The 24,932-nt window shown below is 45.6% G+C and overlaps 1 protein-coding gene across 4 annotated transcripts in view; it reads right to left on the bottom strand.

Annotated features, from left to right (window-relative positions):
• Positions 1-24,932, bottom strand: part of LNX1 (ligand of numb-protein X 1) — a 183,037-nt gene that overhangs the window by 22,141 nt on the left and 135,964 nt on the right. For all 4 annotated transcript variants that reach the window (XM_027056814.2, XM_053217359.1, XM_053217358.1 and 1 more), the window contains 4 exons: positions 14,544-14,785; positions 13,883-14,035; positions 8,788-8,990; positions 6,206-6,577 (listed from right to left, as the gene is read on the bottom strand). In XM_027056814.2, the coding sequence (XP_026912615.2) occupies positions 6,206-6,577; positions 8,788-8,990; positions 13,883-14,035; positions 14,544-14,785 (970 nt within the window). The remainder of the gene's footprint in view (positions 1-6,205; positions 6,578-8,787; positions 8,991-13,882; positions 14,036-14,543; positions 14,786-24,932) is intronic.

The raw sequence follows: 24,932 nt of genomic DNA, 5'->3' as shown, positions 1-24,932 counted from the left end.
ACAAAAGTGCTCTCTCTTTTTTTTTTTCCCCCCAGTTACGCAGAATGCACGAGCTGGAATCACGTATTCAGAACAAATGTCGGTAATACGAGCAGTCCATTATTTGCTTTCTGGCTCGGTCCAGAGGCCTCTCACATTCTTTTTAAAAGTCTGTAGAGCCTAGTTGTTGGTTGTTCTTGATAAAATCACTTCTCATTTAAATGTTAATTCATGCAAAGGGAAAAAAAATCGCACATGTGTGCATTATGAAATTAGTATTAATGAAAACCTGTGTGTCACCACCTCTACAAATGGCCTCAAATTGTTTTTCAGCTTCTGCCTCAAGTCTGGGGGTTGCCTAGAAACAAAAGGCACAAGAGCAATACTCAAATTTGAAATCCGTAATTACTTCGTTTATGAATTGCATATATTTGATCTCCCACATACGTTTGTAACTCACTATTCCAGAATTGCAGAGAGAGGAGAGCATCTCAAAATAGGTACATCTGTCAGCCTAATCCATTTGCACACTGATTGGTGGGTTGAGAGATGCTGAATCGCCATGGTGAGGGAAGTCGAGATCTCTTTTTTCTCCCAGGGTCTCACATCTTCGCTCTGTATTTCCTGGTTCTCTGATTTTAGGTAGGACACCAGACAGTTTCACAAAGCTGTCTCCTTCCTACGATTATTCTAGATATGGCGCTCAAAGAAATTACGAAACTGACAACGGGGGGGGGGGGGGGAAATAAAGTCGTCCTGTTGTTCAGTCAGTCAACTGCTCCCTACGCAAAACTTCTGTGTCCTTAGAGTTTCTCTTCCTAGAGGAGCCGACTAACTCCTGGGGTCTGGCACCCGGGGCTGCTGAGTAAGTGGGGGTTAGGACTCCGCATATGTCAGTTGGTCAAATTGAAAACAGTTGTGGCTTCTCTGTAATAACTTTTCCCTGAAATAATGGAGAAAAAAGGCAAAAGTGTGGTACTGTGGGAGAAAACATGACCAACAGGACATGTTGTCTGGGAATTTCTTTCTCAGGCAAGTATGATTCATGGGGTAGATACACAAGGGCCATGCAACTAAGGATCGCTTGGTAATTTGAGTCTCAACCTTTGAAGGGTATTAAGTTTAATTCCCCCAGCCTGGTGTGTGTTACAAGTATCACATAAATAAAATCCACTCTTGAGATTGCTTAACTGGGTTTTCCCAGCACTCTACTTTTTCCATTTCTTTTCCAACTAGCTTTGCCCAAGCCTTTAAAAGATTTTTTTCCCCCTTCCCCTGCTTATAAAGCACATTGGCTTTGTGAGAAGACTCTTTTAGGAAGTCCCCCTGTTAGGCAAGATTTTACTTCATAAATTTCTCAGGGAAAAAATTTTTTCCTCTTCTGCTATTAATCTACAAAAGTAGAATGCCATATGTAATCAAAAATTTGTCCAAATGGCATGAGTAAGACAGCTTTTCTTTTGCCTATTGCCAAGTGTAGTTGGCAGATTACCTCTAGAACATGAGCTGCACAGACAGACCTGCAGAGGAAGTTGACAAACACAACGTGCACGAAAATTGGCGATCACCTAAAAGTCTAGTTTCAAAGAAAAAATCACACTTAGTGTGCAGTTTCTTCCTGATGAGGAAAAGGGCTCTTCCTTGTCCGTGGGTTAATGTTTTCAGAAATACTGTCTTATTTTCTGTTCTCACCCACTGACACAACAGGCTACACCCACCTGCCAAACGTGGACTTCATTCTATTGGAGATCAGAGATAGGAACACATTCCAAGCTCTAGAAGGCCAGGAACTGTGTCAGTCTCGTTTTCCACTGTAACATACACCTCTCAGCACATAGAAGGTGCTCAACCAGTAATAACTGAACAAATTCAAAAGGACAAAATGTAGAAATTCCATCTTGGGGACAAACAGCATGTAAAAGTCGATTTGGTGTTTGTTCTTTGGTAAATGGTTTGATGAAAAATCCCTAGGAGATGGGATGAATGTATAAATCCAGTCTTCTATATATGTACAATTTTAGAACTTGGCTCAATTTATCCATTCAACAACTATCGAGTGTCTGTTCTTGCCAGGCATTTCTCTAAGTGCTTGAGATACCATATTGTACTCTTCCATACTATGTTGACAGGTAATAATTCGTTGGTGGGAAGAAATAAGGCTGATTAAATAAGGGATCTAGAGCTGGGGGTGGGAGAAGCTATTTTAAGTGGGATTGTCAGTGAAGGCCTCCCTGAGGTGAGGTCTGAGGAAACACCTGAATGAAGCATGGCAGTTATACAGTTATTTGGAAGATTCTTCCAGTTAGAGGGAGAGCGAGAATGCCAGCTTTGAGGTGAAAAAGGTCTTGAAATGTTTGAGAAGTAGTAGCAAGAAGGCAATGTGACTGAGAATGGCCGGGCAAGGGTGAGAATACCAGAGATCTTCTACTTTGCTTAAGAAATTAATTTGGAAGGATAACTAAAAGGCCAGATTATGTATGGCTCTGCGGGCCATTGTTAAGATTTAGAAAAATTTAAAAAATACTTTATTTTATTTGAGAGAGAGCGTGCACGCATGTGCTGGGGAGACAGAAGAGAGGGAGAGAGAGGGAGGGGGGTGAGAGGGAGGGGGGAGAGAGGGAGAGAGAGAGGGAAGGAGGGAGAGTAAGAGAGAGAGAGGGGGAGGGGGGAGAGAGAGGGAGGGAGGGAGAGAGAGAGAGGGAGGGAGGGAGAGAGAGAGGGAGGGAGGGAGGGGGAGGGGAGAGAGAGGGAGGGAGGGAGAGAGAGAGAGAGGGGGAGAGAGAGGGAGGGAGGGAGAGAGAGTGGGGGAGGGAGAGAGAGGGAAAGAGGGAGAGTAAGAGAGAGAGGGGGAGAGAGGAGGAGAGAGGGGGAGGGGGAGAGAGAGGGGGAGAGAGGGGAGGAGAGAGAGAGGGAGGGAGGGAGAGAGAGGGGGAGAGAGGGGGGAGAGAGAGAGGGGGGAGAGAGAGAGGGAGTGAGGGAGAGAGGGAGTGAGGGAGAGAGGGAGTGAGGGAGAGAGGGAGGAGGGAGAGAGGGAGGGAGGAGAGAGGGAGGGAGGGAGAGGAGAGAGAGGGAGGGAGGAAGAGAGGGAGGGAGGAAGAGAGGGAGGGAGGAAGAGAGAGAGGGAGGAGAGAGAGAGAGGGAGGGAGGGAGAGAAGAGAGAGGGGGGAGGAGGGGAGAGAGAGGGAGGGAGGGAGAGAGAGGGGGAGAGAGGGGAGGAGAGAGAGAGGGAGGGAGGGAGAGAGAGGGGGGAGAGAGGAGGGGAGGGAGGGAGAGAGGGAGGAGTGAGGAAGAGAGGGAGTGAGGAAGAGAGGGAGGGAGGAAGAGAGGGAGGGAGGGAGAGAGGGAGGGAGGGGAGAGAGGGAGGGAGGGAGGGAGGGAGAGAGGGAGGGAGGAAGAGAGGGAGGGAGAGAGACAGGACGGGGGAGAGAGGGAGGGAAAGAGAGAGGGAGGGGGGACGAGAGGGAGGGGGGGAGAGAGGGAGAGAGGGAGGGGGGAGAGAGGGAGGGAGGGAGGGGGAGAGAGGGAGGGGGGAGAGGGAGAGGGAGGGAGGGAGAGGGAGGGAGGGATGAGAAGGAAGGAGGGAGAGTAAGACAGAGAGGGGGAGGGGGGGGAGAGAGAGGGAGAGGGAGGGAGGGAGAGAGGGAGAGGGAGGGAGGGAGAGAGGGACGTGGGGGGAGAGAAAGAGGGGGGGAGGGAGAGGGGTGGGGAGAGGGGGGAGAAGGAGAGAGAGAGAAAATGAAACTTATGTTAGGTTCCACACTCAGCATGGAACCCATTATGGGACTCAATCCAGGACCCTGGGGAATCATGATCTGAGCCAAAATCATGAGCCAGATGCTCAATTGACTGAGCCACACAGGTACCCCAAGACTTGGACATTTTAATCTAAGTGTCTTGGGAAGCATCAGAGAGCTGACCACAGGAGTGACATGATGGGACTGACATTGTAAAGTGGCCATCTAACTGCCATGTAGAGAGCAGAGGTAGAGAATCGGGTGCAGAAGCAAGGAGACCAGTTGGAAGGTCTCTGGTGGAGACCGAACACTGATGGTAGCTTGCCTGATGGGAGCCAAGGACATAGTGAGGAACGGATTACAGAAAGAGCACGTTGAAGGGAATAAGGGGTTCTTCTGGCCCAAATTACTGGGCAAATGGTGCCATTTCTAGAGGCTGGCAAAAGCTGAGGAAAGAGCAGGTTTGACAAGGAATAGAGTAGGCAGAAGTCAAGGATTTGATTTTAGACATTAAGTTTGAGATGCCTTTAAATGGAGATACCAAGCAGGCAGTCGGTTATAGAAGGGTTGCGTTCAGAGGAGAAGTTGAGGCTGGACATATGAATTCGGAAATTAGATGGCACAAACTCCAGAAGGGAAATGCCTTCTGTCACTCTGATTCTGTTCTCCACCTGATCCACAGGCCATGGCCTTAGGCCCTGTTAGGGAGATAAACATCCATCACCTTGAAAGTGGAACACCACCAAGATCCACAGCTCAGGGGCCAAGATAGCACATGTGCTTCCTTTCCTGGTGGACAGGGGAAGGAGGGAGAGTCCCCTTGCCCCCTCTGCCTCATGCTGTCCACGTACAAAAGGACAGTATCATCTACCACTTGCTTCTCCCCAGGGAAGAGGCAGAAGATGCTCCACACGACAGTGAAGAGAGCTGCCGACACCCGGAAGAAGTCCATGGCCGGAGCCCCGGGTAGGGAGATCAGTGTGGGCTTAGGTGACCAATTCTTGAAAGCAGGCTCAATCTTCTGTCATCTTCAGTGGAACTTGGTACAAGGTTCAGCCAAATATATACTGCTGTCTATTCTTGAAGTATTAATACTTTAGTCACTAACTAGAAGCTGACGCAGCATGCCAGGTAATTGCAAATGCTTCATAAGATAAAGCCTCTAATCTGTCCCCTCTCCTATCAGCTGTCCACTGCCTCTAGAGGAATCAAGAAAATCATGTCACCTCCTTTCTTAAACCCTTCCAATGACACCCCATGGCCTTGAGGATACAGTCTGAGCTTCTTAGGGTCTGGTCCTTGCCTGCCACTCCTGCCTCGTCTATGGCTGTTTTTTTTTAATGTACTCCATGCCCCTGGTATTAACCCTTTTCCTAACCAGCTTTTCGGGAAATGTTCTTTTGTGTTGTATCCCCTTCAAAGGACCCTTCCTTCCTTGTCTACCTAGAGGCCTTCTACTGATTCGTCCAAGCCCCAGTTCAAGGTCTTCTCCTCTATTAAGAATTCCTAGGCCCATGCAAGCAATAATCTCTCCTTCATCTGAAACAGCACTGTTATTAATTTCTCCATTATAGTACTAACACACCATACGGGAATTATTTACAAAAAGTCCATCCCCCATACTAGACTGTGGGCTCCTTTGAGAGAGCAGCCTAAGAGGTCGTCATCTCTGTGTTCCCTGTACCTGATTTATGGCTAGGCAAGCAGCAGAAACGTAACGTGTTTTGGCTAAATGAAGTAAATAAATGAATTCGGAGTACAAGAGCACAGAACAAAGCCTGTCCTTCGAAGAATAAAGATGGCAGCTCATCATGCATTAGAAAACCATGGTGACCCAGGGAGAGCCAACAGGATACATGCTGGGGCTTGATGATGGTATACCAGTCAGGAAAGCGAATTAATTTGAACCAACGTCAGGTTATTGGGAACATAACTTGTACGCCTCTCTTTTGAGAGGCCTTCCTGAAGGTTCATACTTGAGTTCCGTGGGTTTTCCAAAGAGGCTGGACTCAGCCATGGAGACAGAGATTATTAGCTAATTCCCTAGTGGTCTCCGTCCACAGGATTCCTGGAGGGCATATGGCACCGCTTCTCATGGGCGTTAGTACAACTAGAGGTCTTGGGTATGCCCAGAATGTATCTGAACGACCCTTCGGTCTGCAAACAACACACGGGCTATAAGGATGACCTTAAGTGATCTTCACCTGGTCAGGTTGCAGCACATAACCCTAAGTGTTCACAGGCAGTCACATTGGTTGGCAGTCATTGGTTTATAGGCAGTCATGGTTGGCGACACTTAGGGAATGTCCATGAACCTGAGACACATCATTTGCTTGAGTAATGTTCTTACCTGGCCCTTCAATCTTGATTCCTGGGAAGGGGGGCACTACATGTTACATGTGGTAGTAACATGGCAGGTAGGGCAGGTTAATGAGCATACCACTCCTGATGGCAGTTTCTAGCCGAGATCTTGGCAATGACCTGTGACTCACCTGAATCAGATGAGCTGCACTTTCGGGACTGCCGTACCGAAGGTCATGTCCATTGATGGCCAACACACGGTCGTTCTCCTCCAGCTGACCATGTCGGTCCGCTACCCCACCATCCAACACATTGAAGATGAAAACCCCGGGCTCATCCACCCTGCGCACCAGTTTTATTCCAAGCTGCTCCTCAGGGCTGCTTTTGTGGAGAATCACATGGAAACTGTCATCGCGGGGTCCATAGGCATCCAGTGCCTGTCCATTGCTCCTGCTTTGGAACTTCTGCTCTCGCAGCACAGTGAGCCGCAGCACGCGACAGGGCTGCCGCAGGAGGCGAAGGGCGTAGTTGTGAGGGACGTTGCTGATGTCCATGCCATTGACCTGGGGGGGAGACCGGAAGTCAGAACAAATCAACCAGCTCCACTTGCCACAACACTTCCTAAAAGGCCCCGGGCCCACAGCGTCAGCAGGATCCTTCCTTAAAGACTGCTCTGGTTTCCCACCTCCTCCTCTGTCCAAATACCTGCATACACCCACCTTCCAACATTACTCCTAACCCTGCTTTCCTTCAGCATCACTCACACCTCCAGTTCAGATCTGTCTTGCTGGACGCCATCTTTCTTCAGGCTCGTTCTTGCACAGGCCCCTGGATTTATCTGTACAAGTCCCAACCCTCATTCCTATTGCTTGCCAAACTTAGTGTTCAGCCGAAGGGGTGGAGGTGGAGACGAGGGTGGAGAAAAAAGGAAGAAAAAGTAGGAAAAGGCAAAAGAAGAACATTTCCCATGAAGTTCAAATGATTATACTAAACTCTTCAGATCAAACCGCGCTGACACTTTTCTTTCCAAAGAGCTCCAGATGAATTGTTCTCCCTGGGGCCTCCATCCTGGAACTTGAACTTCCAGGCCCCATCACTGTGTGTGTGTGTGTGTGTGTGTGTGTGTGTGTGTGTGTGTGAAAAACAACCTCTGTATAGTGTCAAACAAACGGATGTGACTGCGTTTTCTAGGCTCTTACTGAAAGGCTGGATCACTTTATTATGCTACTTAAATGTTCTCAAGCTCAGCCCTCTCATTTGTGCCTCGTTAATTATCTGTAGGGCCGATGCCACATGGGGCTTTCTGGTTTTAATTACTCTGGCTACGCAGGCCCAGCCTGGAGGCTACAGCCCCTAATGGTAGTCACCGCTCTGGCACCCCGCTGTGCAGTGTCTCAAGGACAGGGGCCCCACAGAAGAGAGACAACCTTCTTGAATTTCCATGGTTTGGTAAGATTTCTCGTACTTGCAGTCGATTATTAGTGGAGGCGTGACGTGAGATTTTAAGAGGCCCTCCTGCACGTACAGTCAGCAGTTTTTTGCTGCCTCTCCAGGGATGGAGGGGGGCTCTCGTGCACAGACAAGCCTCACCACCTTTGTCCAAGCACAGGTGAGCTCAAAGCCCTTGCTCTGCTCTGTCACGTCTGCGTCTGGTCGTCCCATCGCACCCAGGCCGAGAGAAGGCCGGGGTCATCTCCTAGACAGTTCTGGCAGCATTTTACCTGCCAGGGCCACTTGAAGACTGTAAGAGTCACAACTGCGTATTATACAACCCTCCCCAGCAGCAGTTTCTGCTGGAGGGGAGCCACGCACAGTATCGCTGACTGCGCCGTGGACCATCTCTGGAGGGGGATGGGCCTCGCCTCGTGCTCCACCTCAGGGACCAGCGGGACTTTCAGTATTGCAACGACACCTGCTTTAAATTCTTTCACCTCTTATCACCCCCAAAATAAGAATTTCTTTTAGAGAAATAGCTCATGATGTGTCAGGTGCCCGCCCCTCAATGACCTAGAAGGAATGGAATGAAACCCCCATCCGGGCATCAGACAGGAAATGTGTGACCAGGGAGGGTTTTCTTGTCACTTCTGCCACACGTCTGACTTCTGATAAGCAACTCTTCCTTGACCTTTTCTTTTCTTCTCAACATTCTTCCCTAACGTCCTTCCTCTCACCCAAGCTTCAGGGGACAGAAATGCCCAGGGTGTGCTGTTCTATCACCTGCCTTCCCTGGAATGCCTATGGGTTGGTGGGAATAGCTTAGGAATACTTTTTGGGTTTTCTCACGGAGGGCCATTAAGCTACAGGAAATTTACTTTAGAGGGTTGTGTGAATGGGAGTGATTAGATAAAATACAAAATGTTCCATTAATCTGCTCTAAGAACAATATAAGAAGATATATGCTCCAGTTTGATATTTTAGGCTATTGTTACTTAAAGTAGGAGGAGGGGGCAGAAAGGAGGAGAGAGGAAGAAGAGAAGAAAGGAGGTAGAGAAGGGGCAGGGGGGATGAAAGGTGGAGGGGAAAAGACAGAATGATACAGAGACACAGAGAAATACTTATATACAGAAAGAGGGAGAGACCAGAAGAACAAGAAAGACAGAGGGGGACAAAGACCTATCTCAATTAAATGACAAATCTCAGATGAAGAGTCATATCAACATAATAAATATGGAAAGTGGCCGCTCCATATTGATTCAGCATTTCATCCATCCAATTACTTGCTCCAAAGTGATTTTTATTAAGCCCTTTTCACGGCCCCACAGACGGGCTCTACCTTCAGGATGATGTCTCCTGGCAGGAGCCGGCCGTCCCTGGCAATCACCCCATCACGGTAAATGTGCTGGATAATGATGTGGACCAGTGGGGTTTCGCTGCCTCCCACAAGCCTAATGGAGAGGCTTTCGTTGGGATCCACTCGATTGATCTTGACGCTCGTAATTTCACCATCTGGAATCAGGTGATACAACCTTGGAAAGACTAAAATGGACAAAGACAGTATTTACTTAAGACACCGACCCAACGGACATTTCCAACCACTCTCCTTCTTGCCAAACTTTGGTTTCAGCCAAACTAAACTATTCATCGTTCCTCATACATGTTTTCCATTTTCCTGCCTCTGTGCCAGGATAAGTTTCTCTGCTTGGAATGGTTTTCATTCTAGGCCTAGGCCCAATTTTTTTCTTCAAGACTTGCATGAAATGATCCCTTTCAATTAAACTCTACCCCGATCCCACTTCCCTTGTTTTGTCTAAACATCCCATTTCTCCCCGAAACTTGTTTCTCACAGCACCGAGCCTTCATTAGTCATGCTCATTTCTTACAGCCTCTCCTGGACTCTAAAATCCTTGAGGACATCACTTCTGACTGTTCCGTGGTTGTGTGCACAGATCGCAAGCATTGGGCAGGGCCTCCCGAGGGTGGACGAGTGAATGAAAATGAATGAAGGGTCGTGATGGAATCAACCGCAGTTTTATCACTTACTTGTCCACGAACACAACAGAACGAACCTGCTCTTCTCTGTCCCTTTTGAAGATTTCTGCCTGGAAGTCCCTGCTTTTTCAGGCTTAGGGAATTACCAGTCCTCTCTACCAGACATTGTTGTCGATAAAGGGAAGTCAAGCAGCCTGATCCATGACCACAAAGAGATGGATGTGGCTTCCAGAACCCCGTCCCTGATCTAGCTGAATTCGGAGCTAACAGGAGGCCCAGAGACCTAGGCGGATGCCTCAAACTCTAACTTTTAACTGAAGGCTCTTCTTTCTGTATGAAATCTTTCACAGGTCCCTTCACCACCCCACCACCACTGCGCCCACACAAGAGCTTCCCTAGTTGCCTGGCTCGACAGAGACAGTTGTGTGGCTTTATTTTATACCTGAGGATGTTTGAGCGTGGAGTGGGGAAGTGACATGATTGGCTGCTGGGGAGGGTGCCAAGTAAGGCGCTCTCAGAGTCAGGTCACAACCTGGGGCTCCAGGTGACCGCCATCCTGTCACCTCCCTCAGGTTTCTGTAGAGCCAGGGATTCACAACAGGTCCACAGGGGACTTGCCATATAGACCTGTTAGTGGGAAAAGTGTGCGGAAGGGACGCCGTGAAATACTGCCCAACCTACACCTAGTTTGCTGATAGCAGGTCCTCCCGGGTTACTGGAGTTTGGATGTGGAGGGTGGAAATGCTTTTGTCTCCCATAGCTGCTGACAGCTGCCTTTGCCCTAAGATTCTCTCTTCGTTAAGTCATCTGGAAAGTCCTCTGCAGGTCTGGTTCTGCACAAGGCACCGTTTTCAAAACCCATGACCTTTGTCCATTTTCCCTAATGAACTCTGAGTTCATTAAGAAGGGCTCAACTCTCCAGGAACAATACAGAAAGAATTAAAATTACTTCGAAGTATAGAATAGGATAAACAAGGCAATTGAGCAGTCAGAGGAAGCCTGAGACATTGCAAATGGGGGTCCTTAACGTCCACTGGGATGTAATTTAATGTAAGCGACTGGCTTTGCTGTAAGGCTACGGGCAACAGCCTTAATCTGTCAGTTTCTGGTGCTCGAAGTACTTGGGTGATTGAGTTCAATGGATGTTTAAACTACTTTGATTACATTAAATAGGTTCTACCACAAGCGTTTGTTGGAACAAGTTTGGGGACAGGGAATGGTGATTTTTAAAAAACCACTTTGAACACAGAAAGATTTAGAAATAAATCATCCAAGTTGCTGATTCATGCTTCCCTCCCCCTCCCTGTCCATCCCCCCAAACCTGGACTATTCAGGGCATTTGAGAGTCTGAAAAGACACGCCCAGTCACTTTTGTACATAATGCTAATTAGAACCACGCCAATGAGACCATAGTGACCTTGAAGAGTTAAAATAATTTTTCAACTGCCAAATTTGTGCTGGTCTGGAATGAAACAGGGTTGTTCAAAATTATGTCCTCACCTAAGGGTGTTACAAGCCAGCCAGTTGTGTGCATGTTTTTTGCATTTAGTCCTTACAACAACCCTATGAAGCAGATTATTACTTTTTGTTTTGGCTTTTGTTTTTGTTTTTTAAATTTAAAAAAAATTTTTTTAATATGAAATTTATTGTCAAATTGGTTTCCATACAACACCCAGTGCTCATCCCAACAGGTGCCCTCCTCAATGCCCATCATCCACCTTCCCCCCCTCTCCCACCCCCCATCAACCCTCAGTTTATTCTCAGTTTTTAAGAGTCTCTTATGGTTTGGGTCCCTCCCTTTTTTTTTTCTTCCCCTCCCCCATGGTCTTCTGTTAAGTTTCTCAGGATCCACACAGGAGTGAAAACATATGGTATCTGTCTTTCTTTACCTGACTTATTTCACTTCACCTAACACTTTCCAGTTCCATCCACGTTGCTACAAAAGGCCATATTTCAGCCAGTCGGGGAGGGACAGAGAATCTCAAGCAGGCTCTGCACAGTCAGCACAGAGCCTGATGTGGGGCTTGAACTCACAAACCATGAGATCATGGCCTGAGCCAAAATCAAGAGTTGGATGCTTAATTGACTGAGCCACCTGGGTGCTGGTGAAGTAGATTGTTATTATCCTTGTTTTTAGATGACAGAATGCTGGAGCTCAGAGACGTTAAATAACCAGGCCAGGGCCACCCAGCCAACAAACAGTGGAGCCTCTTTACCCACGTGAAAAGGATGGATAAATCACGCCATGAGGGTCACCAGACCAGCCACAAGTTGCTGGAGCAGTGAGACTCGAAGGCCATTTTTGAAAGTTTTGTTGCCTCACAAGTCCTGTAAAGACATCACTACCAGCCTTGCTCAGTCTTAACACCTCATCCCATTCTGGGTAATAGCTTCCTGGAGCATCTGAAGACATCCATTCTCTCCCCCTCAAAGCCCCCTGCACACCTCACATGGCAGCCGTCTTTGTGTTTCTGGATCATAGCACAGATCCGGCAATAACAGCCTGCAAAAGCTCCCAGGTGTGTTCACTGCCCCAAATCAAGACGCCCAAATGGCATCCAAGACCCTCCTAATCTAGCCTTAGCCTCGGCTTCCGCTACTTTCTAACACAGCCAAGATCCCAATGCCCATCCAGGTCATAAACCGCCCCTTAAACACAGATTTTGCCACCCTACCTGCAAATGATGCTCTTTCCCCTGTGGCTGCCACTGCCATTTATTTATATCTCACTCTTCATGATTATTTCTTTTCTTTTAGTTATGAATGAGCCTCTTGAAGCCAGAAACTGGATTTTGTAATCTTTACATAATATCACAGAGCCTAGGCCAGTACCTTACGCATAGTATCTCTTATTAAAAAGGTTTCTGCTATAAACATGCAAAAAAGTCTTATTCAGGCAGGAGAAAACTTTACCTGGAGAATTCAGGATGCTTTAATAAGAGAGAGAAATGGCAGAAGGGAAGTTGTAATCCCATTTTCACTGCACAAACATTCAGTGAACACTATTATATGTGCTGGATATTGCACATCATCTTGAGAATACAAAGACTCATAAAAAGAAGCCCTGCTCTTCTAGATGCGGTTACAATGAAAGGTGACACCACTGTAATCAAGATGCAGGTGCATGGAGAACACAAAGGAAAGGGGACTGAGGAAGCCAGGGAGGGCTTCCAAGAGGAGGCAAAGCCCATGCACAGCTTGCAAGGAGGAATCAGAATGCCTGCTGAAGGAGTGCGGGAGTGAAGGTTGGACAGTAGCATGGAAGGGAGAGAAAGACACAGTATTCGCAGGACTGTAATGAGTTCAGAGTAGTTAGAGGATGTAGTGTGTGTGTGTGTGTGTGTGTGTGTGTATGGGTGCGTGCATGTGCCAGTACAGGTGTGTGTGTGTGTGTGTATGGGTGTGTGCATGTGCCAGTACAGGTGTGTGTGCGTGTGTGTGTATGGGTGCGTGCATGTGCCAGTACAGGTGCGCATAGCGGGAGAGGTGATAAGGAGACAAGAGGGATTTTCTAGGACTGCTCGTGGGTTCTCCGAAGGCAGGATAAAGACAGTGGTTTGGGATTTACCTCTCAACCCCCCAGGAGTGGAGGGCACTTCACCCAGTGGTTAATGGGTGGGCTCTGGAGCCAGAGGACCTGAGTTTAGCTCCTGGGTCTGTCATTTTCTAGCTGGGTGACTCTGGGCTAGTTACTCTCTGGGTCTCAGTTTCTTCATCTGTGAAATGAGAATAAAAATCCCTGTCCCTTAGCATTGTGACATCTAAATGACTTAGGGCACACACTACCTGGCACACGAGAAAGCTTCATTTTTTAAAGAAAAGTTACTGCGACTGCTCTAAAGCTCTAACGTAAGATAGGAAGTATTTCCTCAGCTTCACTGATATTGGCAGAACCACATAAGATCTAAGAGCCAATAACTTCCTTTGCCCGGATTCTGGAGCCACATTCAAGTTTGGATTTAAAGTTAAACACTCTAAGTAATCTCCCTGTGCCTCAGTTTTCTTATTTGTAAAAGAGGGGTAATAATAGTAGCTACTTCATAGGTTTGTTGTGAGAATTAAGTAAATGCATGAAAAACACACTGAGAACTACACATTATACATAGCTGCAATAAGATAAAATATTTACATGGTGTTTACTATATGCCAGCCACTATTCTAAATGCTTTTTACTTAATAATTATTATGTTCTGTATGTGTTAAGCTAGCACCTGGAGGTAAGGGTTCCAAAACCTGTGTGTTCAACTTCCGTGAAAAGAGAACAATCACTTCTGCCTTTAGTTACTTATATAAGAAGTAAGCTAATCAAGGTAAAAAAAAAATATTTTATGCCCTCATGAGGGGAGGTGTCCTAGAAAGCGGGTGATTCAGGTGTCATCACCCCTGAAGTCATTCTGGAAGCCCAGCACCATGTCCGCTCTCACAGGGAGCTCACTTACCCTCGGAGGCAGCGGTGTCTTCGGAATTTTCTCTGCCCTGGTCAGCTTGGTTGGCAACTACACTTCCACTCTTTGTCCTTCGAAGAACACTCAAAGCTCGATTTATTTTTTTAAAAGATCTGCTCCTGATAGTGGATCGCTCAAAAGGCCGTGCTGAGGACAAGTGAGAAGGGAGAAACAGTAGCTACTCACTCACAGAAATCCTCTTTTATGTTCGTGTCTGGTCAGATATATACAATTACATGAAGTGATTACTTCTAGGTGGTAGGAAAATGGGATTTGCTTCCCTGTGCTGTCTCTGTTTTCTACCATGACATATGTATGGCTTGTTGAAAAATCTGCTTTTCTTTCTCGCTGGGCTGGACTGAATGTGGAAGCACTTTTCTTGGGCAGCATGGATAGAAGGATGGGAAGGGGTGGTGAATCATCAGGCCTAACTTCGCCCCTTCCACCAAGTCCAATTACACATTTTTAACAACCTGAGGTACTTGTGGTTTCATTTCACTTTAGAGAATTGGACATTGGATTGCTGCCGAAACTACCAGAATGATTTCCCCTTAAAACAAAAAAAAATTTGCTAGAACCTTCTACAGTAAATATTCCATGGAGGGCGATTTCAAGGCAAGGAGCCCATTCCCAGAAAACCACCCATTTGACTCACCCCTAGTTCGGTTGCTCCGGCCAGAGTCCAGTGGGCCGTCTGCTGGCTGACCATCCTCGGCCGTGGACACGTAGGCAGGGTTGTCTAGGCCAGGCTCGTTTGTCATTAAGGAGACGGTGGCAGCTGCAGAGACTTCTGGGGAGAGTGCTGTTGCCGTGAGGCTCGCACAGCCATCCGGGCAGCCATCTTGAGAGCGCCTCTTCCTGTCTTTGGTCAGGCCGTAGTGGGAAGCGCCTTTACAGCTGTCACAAAACCAGCGGGAGGTCAGAAAAGTCTCCGGCTTTGCTTATTGTTCAACTGGGCCTCTTCAAGTACACATGCTTGCTACACTCAGAACGTGATTTGTTCACTCCTATGTCCCCTCCCTGTATCATGTGTACGTACTCAATATGCAGTCACCAACCGAGTGAATTAGTGATTTGAGAAAACAACTTTTAAAAGATGCTTTTTGCATTCTCTTAAAACACTCCACTAGTCCCTGGAATGCAAATTTATATAGTGGTCATGGTATCTACAAGACCAGAGCTTGAGGTTGGCACTCCTCAACTGTTTGGACTTGGTAATTCCCTCTTGTTGGTGTTTATTTTGACCACGAAAGCCCTTAGTCACACTCAGTCCTTTCTTTTGGGTTTGGTTCCCAAAGCACTGAACATAAATACAAAGCTCCTCCCAGATTCCATATTTAACTGTCTGTGGAAACAGAATCGCCATCACCACAAAGCCACGGGGATTTGCTTAGCAGCACTATTCCCTAGAGGCAAGCTGGCTCCCGGGCTTCCATTCTCTACCTCTGGGCTGATAGCCAGCATCAGGGGCTGGGGGCTCCTGTCCACTAAAAATGTCATTCGTTGTCTGGTCTTCTAACATCGGGAAAGTAAAACTACATTAAAGGTCTTTAAAAAAACACTAAAGCCATAATTGCCTATAACCATTCACCGTCCGTGTTAAAGAGCGGGCCCAAGGGCACCTGGGTGGCTCAGTCGGTTGAGTGTCCAACTTTGGCTCAGGTCATGATCTTGTGGTCTGTGAGTTCGAGCCCCGCCGTCGGGCTCTGTGCTGACAGCTCAGAGCCTGAAGCCTGCTTCGGATTCTGTGTCTTCCTCTCTCTCTGCCCCTCCCCCACTCATGCTCTCTCTCAATTATTTTGTCAAAAATAAACAAATATTAAAAAAAATTAAAAAAAAAAAAAAAAGGAGCGGGCCCAAGGGCCAAGAGACCAAGATATAAGCTGATCTCGGTCCATATTTTGCTGTGTGTGCCCATGTGCTACTGAACAAGTCATTCCAGCTCTTAAGTGGGGTTTTAGTCAGAAAATGGTAAGGAGTTAACTATCTCCTTGCACTCTGGTGAGAAGTAGCTGCAGACGGCCACATCAGCTCCCACAGCGGTTGTGAAGGCAGAAATCAGGTGGGGGAGCCCCTTTAAGAAATGGCCATTTTGCTCATAACAGATATGCTAATTATAAGATATTTTTATCAATTCATTACAGAAAAATCTTATGTAGTTGAGCTTTTTAAAAATTTTTGTTTTTGAGAGAGACAGAGCAAGAGGAGGGGTGGGGCAGAAAGAGAGGGAGATACAGAATCCGAAGCAGGCTCCAGGCTCCGAGCTGTCAGCACAGAGCCCAACGCGGGGCTCAAATTCATAAACCGTGAGATCATGACCTGAGCTGAAGTCGGACGCTTAACCAACTGAGCCACCCAGGCTCCCCGTGGTTGAGCTATTTTGAATAACTATTTTAAACGACTATAGGTTGAGCGCTTATTTGGAACGATGGTTCACGTTCTCGAAAGTAAATGGAATCAAACAGCAGTCTACAGTTGATGAGTACACGATTTATAGAGCCGGAAGAAATACAGCTGGTGGATAGGATGGCTTATTGTCTGAATCAGAATCCTTGCTCTGAAGTTTACCGGTGTAGTCGGGGGCAATTTTGTGAACCTGGTTAAATTTCCTGATCCAGACACATTTGGGGCAGTGGTGAGGTCAGGTCAATATTAAGTCTTGTCCAGATTTTGATAGCCTACCAGACATGCAGTAAGTTATCAATAGACTGTAGCTACTTCCATAACGGATCCATCCTAGGAGGCCTGTTTTTTGCAAACTTTAGCATCTCCTGAGATTAGAATGCACAGATGATTGAGGGGTCATGCAGCTTCTGTTGCCAAGCTGCAGTCATGATGCAAATGCCATTGTCTGAGCGTGGCAAACAGTCACAGGTGTCCGTTCTTGGGACTACCCCATTGAATTTCACTGCCATTAAATGTCTTAGAAAAGATTACATTAGGATTCAGCATCGGTCTGGAAAGTTAGTGTACACGTAAAAAGTCTCAAAAACAGAGCAGCAGCATGTAAATGTTTGATGTTGATGAAGCAAATGTTAATCGTTAGTAGGAGGACAGCAATTCCGTATTTTCTTGCAAAGAGATCAGCAAATGCTTTATTTGCTCAGAAACACAGATACTCCCAAGGAGATAAAAAGTGGTGTTACATTGCCTTACTGAGATCACTCAAAAGGATTGGCCTATTTCGTGCCAAACGATACAACTAGAGGGCAGGAGAGGTCACCAGATTTGTCTGAACGGATTTCAAAGCCACAGGAGTCTGATGGGACCAGTCCACACATTGCAGGGAAATCTTTAAAGGTGTTTTGGAATAATTTAACCAGTGACAAGTTTTAAAACTGTTGGTATAGAAAACATGTTCCTTATGATCAATGGCATCTTAGATTTGATGAAATGTGGTTTTAATATTAGTGGGAAGAACTTGGATTATACAATCCTATACCCTTATCTTATAGAAAATGAAATAGGCCTCCAGTTTTAAATGCTAGTCTTTCCCTCACTGGAAGAATACAAGCTCTCTGCTTGAATTGGTAAGGTTTCACTGTTCGGATTAGCTACTCAGGCTTGAAATGGTTCTGCTTAAAAATAGCAAAGTGGTTGATATGGGAAACTAAAAAATTGGAAGAACCACCGTGTGATGGAAAAAATAAAAGCCAGCATGCATCTGAACAGCTCCAAAGTCATAAATACATGAGCGGAACACTGCTATGCAAGCCAGCGATATTTGGTTAGCAATGCATGGGAAGGGAGTTCCTAGACTATTTAGTTGGACGGGAAACAGTCTTTCTCTTCTTGGGGCAGCAATGCCCTTGACCATGGGTCCTGCCAGAGCATGAAATGAATTTTCCAGTTGGACAAATGGCTGGTAAGGGCACAAGCCATGGCTTTCTGGGGGGATACAGCATATCCCTAGTGGAACAAAGGGACGATATCTTTTGCTGCCACATCCACGTGGAGGGTCAAGGTATTTAAAATATCCAAATCTGAAGGCTATGACATTAAGAAACGCCTGCTGTTCCAAACCCTTGGGGTTCTAGAGACAGTTTTTAGTCTAGGAAAGAAAAACCTTATAAAATGGGTAAGTAAACTTCCCTTTGGCCCCACATCATAGCTATCCTTACAACAGCCAGGGGGCGGTGTATAGAATCCAGATTTAAACGTTCAGACTCATAGCCTTGTATAAAAAATGTTCTGCTAAAGCAACTCATAATTATGTGATGGTGCTCGTTCCAGTTTCTTGGCTTAGCTGGAATCCGAGGCACGGAATGATCTATGAAGGTAGCAGCTTGTACTCACTAATTATCTCTTTTGTGGTGACTAACACTGAGGGCTCTTGATTTATAAGGACAAAAGAGGGGAGGAGTGGGGAAGAGCTGATTAGCATTGGCCAGGACAGGAACATATGGTGAACCCTAGGTTGTGTTCAAAGCAAGCAGGATTTATTCTCCCTTTTAGTTATCCTGAGAACTAAGTACTCTCAGGTGGTGATGGGTGATGGCCATGAACTTGAAGGATGAATACAGGGAACATAAAAAAAAAAAAAAAACATATTTCAACCAAATCACTCATTTTGGATATGCTATCTGTTCAAAGGAACTCTGAAAATCAAATTGTTTTGGTAATAATGGAGTTGGGATCCTGAGCTCCCATATCACAGTTAGCAGAAGCAAATCAGTGTGTGTGTGTAAGTTTATTTATTTTTGAGAGAGAGAGAGAGAGAGGCAGAGAGGCAGAGAGAGAGAGAATCACAAGCAGGTTCCACACTGTCAGTGCAGAGCCAGACATGGGACTTGATCTCATGACCTGAGTTGAAATCAAGAGTTAGACACTTAACTGACTGAAAGGCAAATCAGTCTAAATATAAAAATGTGGACAATGGATGTTCCATGGAATTTTTTTTTTTTTTTTTTTTTTTGCAGGGGCATGGGGAGAAAATGAACTCCCTTCTTGCAAAAATTCCTGAGTCCATGAGTTTGCTGCTAACAAGAGTTGACCTGAAGCAGGATAGGCCCCAACATAATTCACAGAGGCTCTAAAGGGGTGTCCTGCTAAATTCAGCCAACAAGGAGACAAGAGCTGCTTTGCAGTGGACCTTCTGACAGGGAATTTACCCACTTGTGATAGCAGAAGTTGTAAGAAAGAGAGCCTCAGTGCCCTCATCATAATAGTCTGGCTAACTACACAATCTCCCTTTGATCTAACTTCCCTCATGTTCTATCTTGGTTCACTTCTGAACTAGGTAAACATCAAGTCTGCTCTTCACATCAAGTTCATTAATTGCCCAGTGTGAGCCTACTTTAAACCAAGACTTGTGAACTCATATGCTAGCGAAGTGAGGTGAGGAAATGGGGAAGGTCAGGCCAGCTGGGGTCCATGGTGAGCAGCTCTGCTCCATTTCAAGGGTACAGCAGCCGTCATAGGACTTCACTGATCTAGGTCTCAGGAAGACCAGCCTAAGATCAATGGGGTAAGAAAAAGAAATAAAGCACATCCAAATTGGGAAGGAGGAAGTAAACCTGTCACTATTTGCAAATGACAGGATATTATAGAAAACCCTAAAGACTCCACCAAAAGACTATTAGAACTAAGCAACAAATTCAGTAAAGTTGCAGGATACAAAATCAATATGCAGAATTCTGTTGTGTTTCTATATACGAACATTTTCTGATAATTCACTGAGAAAGTTCCATTTATAATCGTATCAAAAGAAAGAAAATACTTCTGAATAAATTTAACCAAACTGGTAAAAGACCTATACATCGAAAACTGGAAAACATTGATGAAAGAAATTGAAGAAGATGCAAATAAAGATATTCTGTGCTCATGGATTAGAAGAATATTGTTAAAATATCTAAAAGTAATCTAGATTCAAAGTGATCCCTATCAAAATTCCAATGCCATTTTTCACAGAAATAGAATAAGCAATCCAAAATTTGTATGCAAGCACAAGAGACTTCTAATAGCCAAAGCAATCTCGAGAAAGAACAAACCTGGAGACCTCGTGCTGCCTGATTTCAAAACAGACATATTGTCATAAAAACAGACACGTGGATCTAGGAAACAGCATGGAGTCAGAAATAAACCCACACAAATGTGGTCAATTTATGATAAAGGAGTCAATAGCATACAATGAGAAAGGGTGGTCTCTTCAAGAAATGGTGCCAGGAAAACTGGACAGCCACATGCAAAAGAATCAAATTGGACCCCTGTCTCACACCATATGCCAAAACTAACTCAAAATGTATTAAAGACTTGGGGCACCTGGGTGGCTCAGTTGGTTAAGCGTCTGACTTTGGCTGTGGTCATGATCTCATGGTGCATGAGTTCGAACCCCACGTTGGGCTCTGTGCTAACAGCTTGGAGCTTGGAGCCTGCTTCAGATTCTGTCTCTGTCTCTCTCTCTTTCTCTCTGCCCTTCCTCTGCTCATGCTCTCTCTCTCTCTCTCTCAAAAATAAATATTAAAAAAAGCCTTAAAACTAATGAAAAATGGATTAAAGACTTAAATGTAAGACATGAAACTATAAAACTCGTAGAAAAAAGCATAAGCAGTCTTGAGGATGACTTTTTGGATCTGACACCGAAAACAAAGGCAGTAAAAACAAAACTAGACTGGTGGGACTACCTCAAACTAACAAGCTGCTGCACAGCACAGGAAACCATCACCAAAATGAAAAGGCACCTACAAAATGAAAGAAGATATTTGCAAATCATATTATCTCATAAAGGGTTAATCTCCAAAACATCGAAAGAATTCATACAATAACAGAAAACAATTAAAAATGGGCAAAAGATTTCAATAGACTTTTTTTTCCCAAAGAACATATACAGATGGACAACAGGTACATGAAAATATGCTCACCATCTCCAAACATCAGGGAAATGCAAATGAAAACCATCATGAGATATCATGTCACACCCGTTAGAATGGCTATTATTAAAGACCAAGAAAGAAGTGTTGGTGAGGACGTGGAGAAAAGGTAACCTTGTGTGCTGTTGGTGGGAATGTAAGTTGCTGCAGCCACTCTAGGTTTTGAGGTTCCTCAAAAAAACTAAAATAGAAATACCATATGTTCCAACAATTCACTTCCGGGATTTTTCGGAAGAAAACAAAAACACCAGTTCAAAAAACATCTGCACCCCACGTTCACTGCAGCATTATTCACAAAAGCCAGGATATGGAAACAAGTGTCCACAACGAATGAATGGATAAAGAAAATGTGGTATATACAATATGATAAAATATTACGGAACCAGAAAAACGAAAGATATCTCGCCATTTGTGACATGGATGGACCTTGAGCGCATTATGTTAAGGGAAGTAAGTCAAAGAAAGACAAATATCATATGATCTGTGGAATCTGAAACAACAGTAGTGGGGGGCCTGGATGGCTCAGTAGATTAAGCGTCTGACTTTGGCTTAGGTCATGATCTCGTGGTTGGTGAGTTTGAAGCCCACGTTGGGTCCTGTGCTGACAGCTCAGAGCCTGGAGCCTGCTTCGGATTTTGTGTCTCTGTCTCTCCCTACCCCCCCCTCTTCTGTTCTGTCTCTCTCAAAAATAAATAAATAAACTTAAAAAAAAAATAAAACAACAGTAGCAAAAGCAAAACAAGAGAACCCAGAAGTAATAGAAACAGATTGGGGGTTTCCAGAGAGGGGAATGTGGAGGTGGGTAAAATGGGTAAAGGGGATCAAAAGATACAAATGTCTGTTATAAAAGAAGTCATAGGGGTGTGATGTACAGCAGGGTGAGTATAGTTCATAATAATGCATTTGCATAGTTGAAGGTCGGTAAGAGTAAATCTTACAACTTCTCGTCTCCAAAGTAACATGTTGTAACTATGCAGGAGATAGATGTTAACTAGACGTATTGTGGAAATCATTTCACAATATCAAATCGTTATGTTGTACACCGGAAATTCGTCACTAATCTATGTCAACTGTACCTTAAGAAAAAAAATAAAAGCCCAGTGTGGCTGGGGTGAAAACTTCATAAACTGAAATCCAGTTTTAAATGTACAGTCTCTTGATTTTTTTTTAAGTTCACAACAAATTTAACGAACAAATTGTTGACAACAACAATTAAGTTGACAACAAAACTTTAACGAACGTTGTGTGAGCCAAAATACATCTGAAGGTCAGATGTATCTTAAGGGATGACAATTTCTCCCCCTGGAAATAAAAAAAAATAAAAAAAATAATAACCCTGTCAACGTCAGTAGGTCAGACCCATTTCTCTCTTATCAGTCCTCTTTGAGGCAGGGCTGTCCTTTTACTGTCTCCCCAATCTCCCTCTCTCCCCACTTGAGTGACGGTCTGTGTTTGGCATGCGTAGGGGAGATGGCTCTCAAAGGGGCTTCCCTTTCATCATTTGCCCCAGCCCTATTTCTGATCCAAGTTGGAGAAGGACATTGAATTCTCAACTGTTGGCCTTTCACTCCTGGGAGAGCTAATTACTTGCCCTAAGTCGTTACATAATGGGAAAGGGAGCCATTCAACCCTAATGGATGTACTCACTCTTTCAGGCAAGGAGAACCAAGATCAGAAAGCTCTGGAGGGAAGTGAGTTCCCCCGCCCACAGCTGGGTCTTAGGCTTCAGCTGCTCCACTGAACAGGATGAGTGACTCAAACTTTGCTCAAGGTCCTCGGGGCTAGGCCTGGAGACTGCTGCAAGAGACGTGGTCACCATGACATAGTGACAGTCTCTCCCTGTTGTGTCCTTGGACAGGCCACCGAGATTCTCAGGAAGCCATAGTGCGTCCTCAGAGACAGCCTTTGTCAAGGTGCTTGGTGGCCCTCGGTCACATGTATTCCATCTCTTGTGCCATCACCCTGGCCCTCCTGACCCTGTACCTCCATCGTTCTGCAACAAACCCGGCCCATCTCCCTGCTACCAGTCTTTCCCCCCACCCACTCCATCCTAACCTCACCCACACAATTTCTTTTTACTCAAAAATTTTCCCATAGAAATATTTCCCACTGCTTAACGGATTGTCTCAATTCCTCAGGCCGACATTCTGGGCCTTGCCTCATCCGTGTGGGTCATTGGGCTCACTACAGGGTCTGGCAGCCCAGGAGGGGGCTGGAAAGAAGACCGCTATTACCTATCGATCTGCTACGTACTGTGTTATGCTCTACATATGTGGCCTTCTTCAACCTTCCCAATGGTTGAAGGGAACACTCACTGGGCTGCCTCCACTCCTCACAGAAGAGGATGTGGAAGCCAGAGGGAAGGAAGCCTTGTCTGGGTTCCCCGAGTGCGGCTGGGATTTGAATCCAGGCTGTGGGGTTCTATGCTTTCACCCCTCCCATGGCCTGGCCTCCAGCCCAGAACTTCCCCCTGCACTCCAGGCTCATATATCAACCTGCTTCCTCCATGTTTTCACCTCCTCATCTCATAGGCACCTTGGACTTAACATATCCAAACACCCTAAGGTTCCTTGCCAAATCAGCTCTTCCCACATCTTCCCTGTTTTATTGAACAACACCATATATCTTCCTGGTGTTCAGGCCAAGACCCTCAGCTCCATCCCTGATTCCTTTCTTTCTCTCAACACTCCAAATACAACCAACAAGATATCTCCAGAATCCAACTACTTCTCATCACTTCCACGGCCACCATCCATGCCTGGGTTATCGTAACAGCCTCCTAAGAGGCATCCCTGCTTCTACACATTTCTCCCTTCCCCGTCTATTTGCGTAAGGTGCTTGCAATGGCTCACAGAGCCTGTGTTCTCTGTCCGGTTACCCCACCCCTCACTCATTCACCCCCTGCTGGTCCTCACCAGGCCCAGCACATTCCTGCTTTGCATCCTGTTGCCCCTGTCTGGAACACTTTCTTCAGATTCCCACCTGGTCTGCTCCTTTATCTTCAGGTCTGTGATTAAAATCCACCTTCCCCAACTACCCTATTATTTAAAGCAGCTTTCTCTGGCTCATCCTGCTTTTTTTTTTTTTTTTTTCTCCTCTACAGAATGCAAGCTCCAAAGGGAGGTGGAAAGAGTCTAGTTGCGTAATTCAGCCAATAGAGCCAAACTCTGAAATCTCGGTCCCTCAACGAGCGATGACTTCCTCGTTGGTACTCATATTGGTGCTGGGGGAAGTTAGCTTGTGGATTCCCACATCACCACCCCTCCCCCCCGCCCGCCTATGTTCCAGGCACATTAGCTCGGCCTTGGCTGACCAGTTAGCTCTGGGCAAGTCTTGTTTCAGAGGCTTTAAAGGGACAAAGTCTTGCTTACCGAGGTGCCTCTCGGAAGGTCTGAATAGCATGTACATTTCCTAGGGCAGGCACTCAACAAACATTTGTTGAGTTGAACTGAACAGTCACCCTTCTGGCATTCTATTTATTGAAATTATCAAACTGGGAATGGATGGCCTCACCCCCGTGGCCCTGATAATACATAATTATCGTGGTTGATTGCAATAGCATTCCAGTCTTTTTCCCTCAGCAAGCTCATGATGTTCCTTTCCCTTACCCTCATCCCAACTCAAGAGGCGAAAAAGGAGAGGGAGGAGGGAAGACATTTTTTTTATTCCTCTTTTCTTTTTCCCTAGTAACTTTAATAGGATTTCATTTGATATGGATTTTAAAACTATTAAACACATAGAAGTAATAGTTACCATACATCTTCCTTTGATGGATTATGCTGGTAGAGTGGGCTGATTTTAAAATACTTTTTTTTTTTTCATTCAATGAACACTCATGGAGTGCTTCCTGAGAAAGATGACACAGCAAGGTGGAAAAAGCCCAGGCTTTCAAGTTTAAAACATATGGGTGGGAACCCTAGGTCTGCTACCTTCCTGTTCCGTGACTTTGAACAAGTTCCTTAATCCCTGAGCCTCATTTCCCAGGTATAAAATGGGCACAATGATGTTTACTGTAAGATTTAAAGATTCATGCAAAGTGCCTAACAGGACCTGGAATACAGTAGCAATAAATAGTAACTAACATAATTATTGTTTAACAGGCAAAAACAAAAACACCCTCTACAGTGTATGCACCCGAGGAAACGAACATGGAAACAGAAAAACCATCAGGCCAC

The sequence above is a fragment of the Acinonyx jubatus genome, chromosome B1, assembly GCF_027475565.1.
Source record: "Acinonyx jubatus isolate Ajub_Pintada_27869175 chromosome B1, VMU_Ajub_asm_v1.0, whole genome shotgun sequence".
Lineage (NCBI taxonomy): Eukaryota > Metazoa > Chordata > Mammalia > Carnivora > Felidae > Acinonyx > Acinonyx jubatus.
This window is presented reverse-complemented; position numbering and strand designations above follow the sequence as displayed.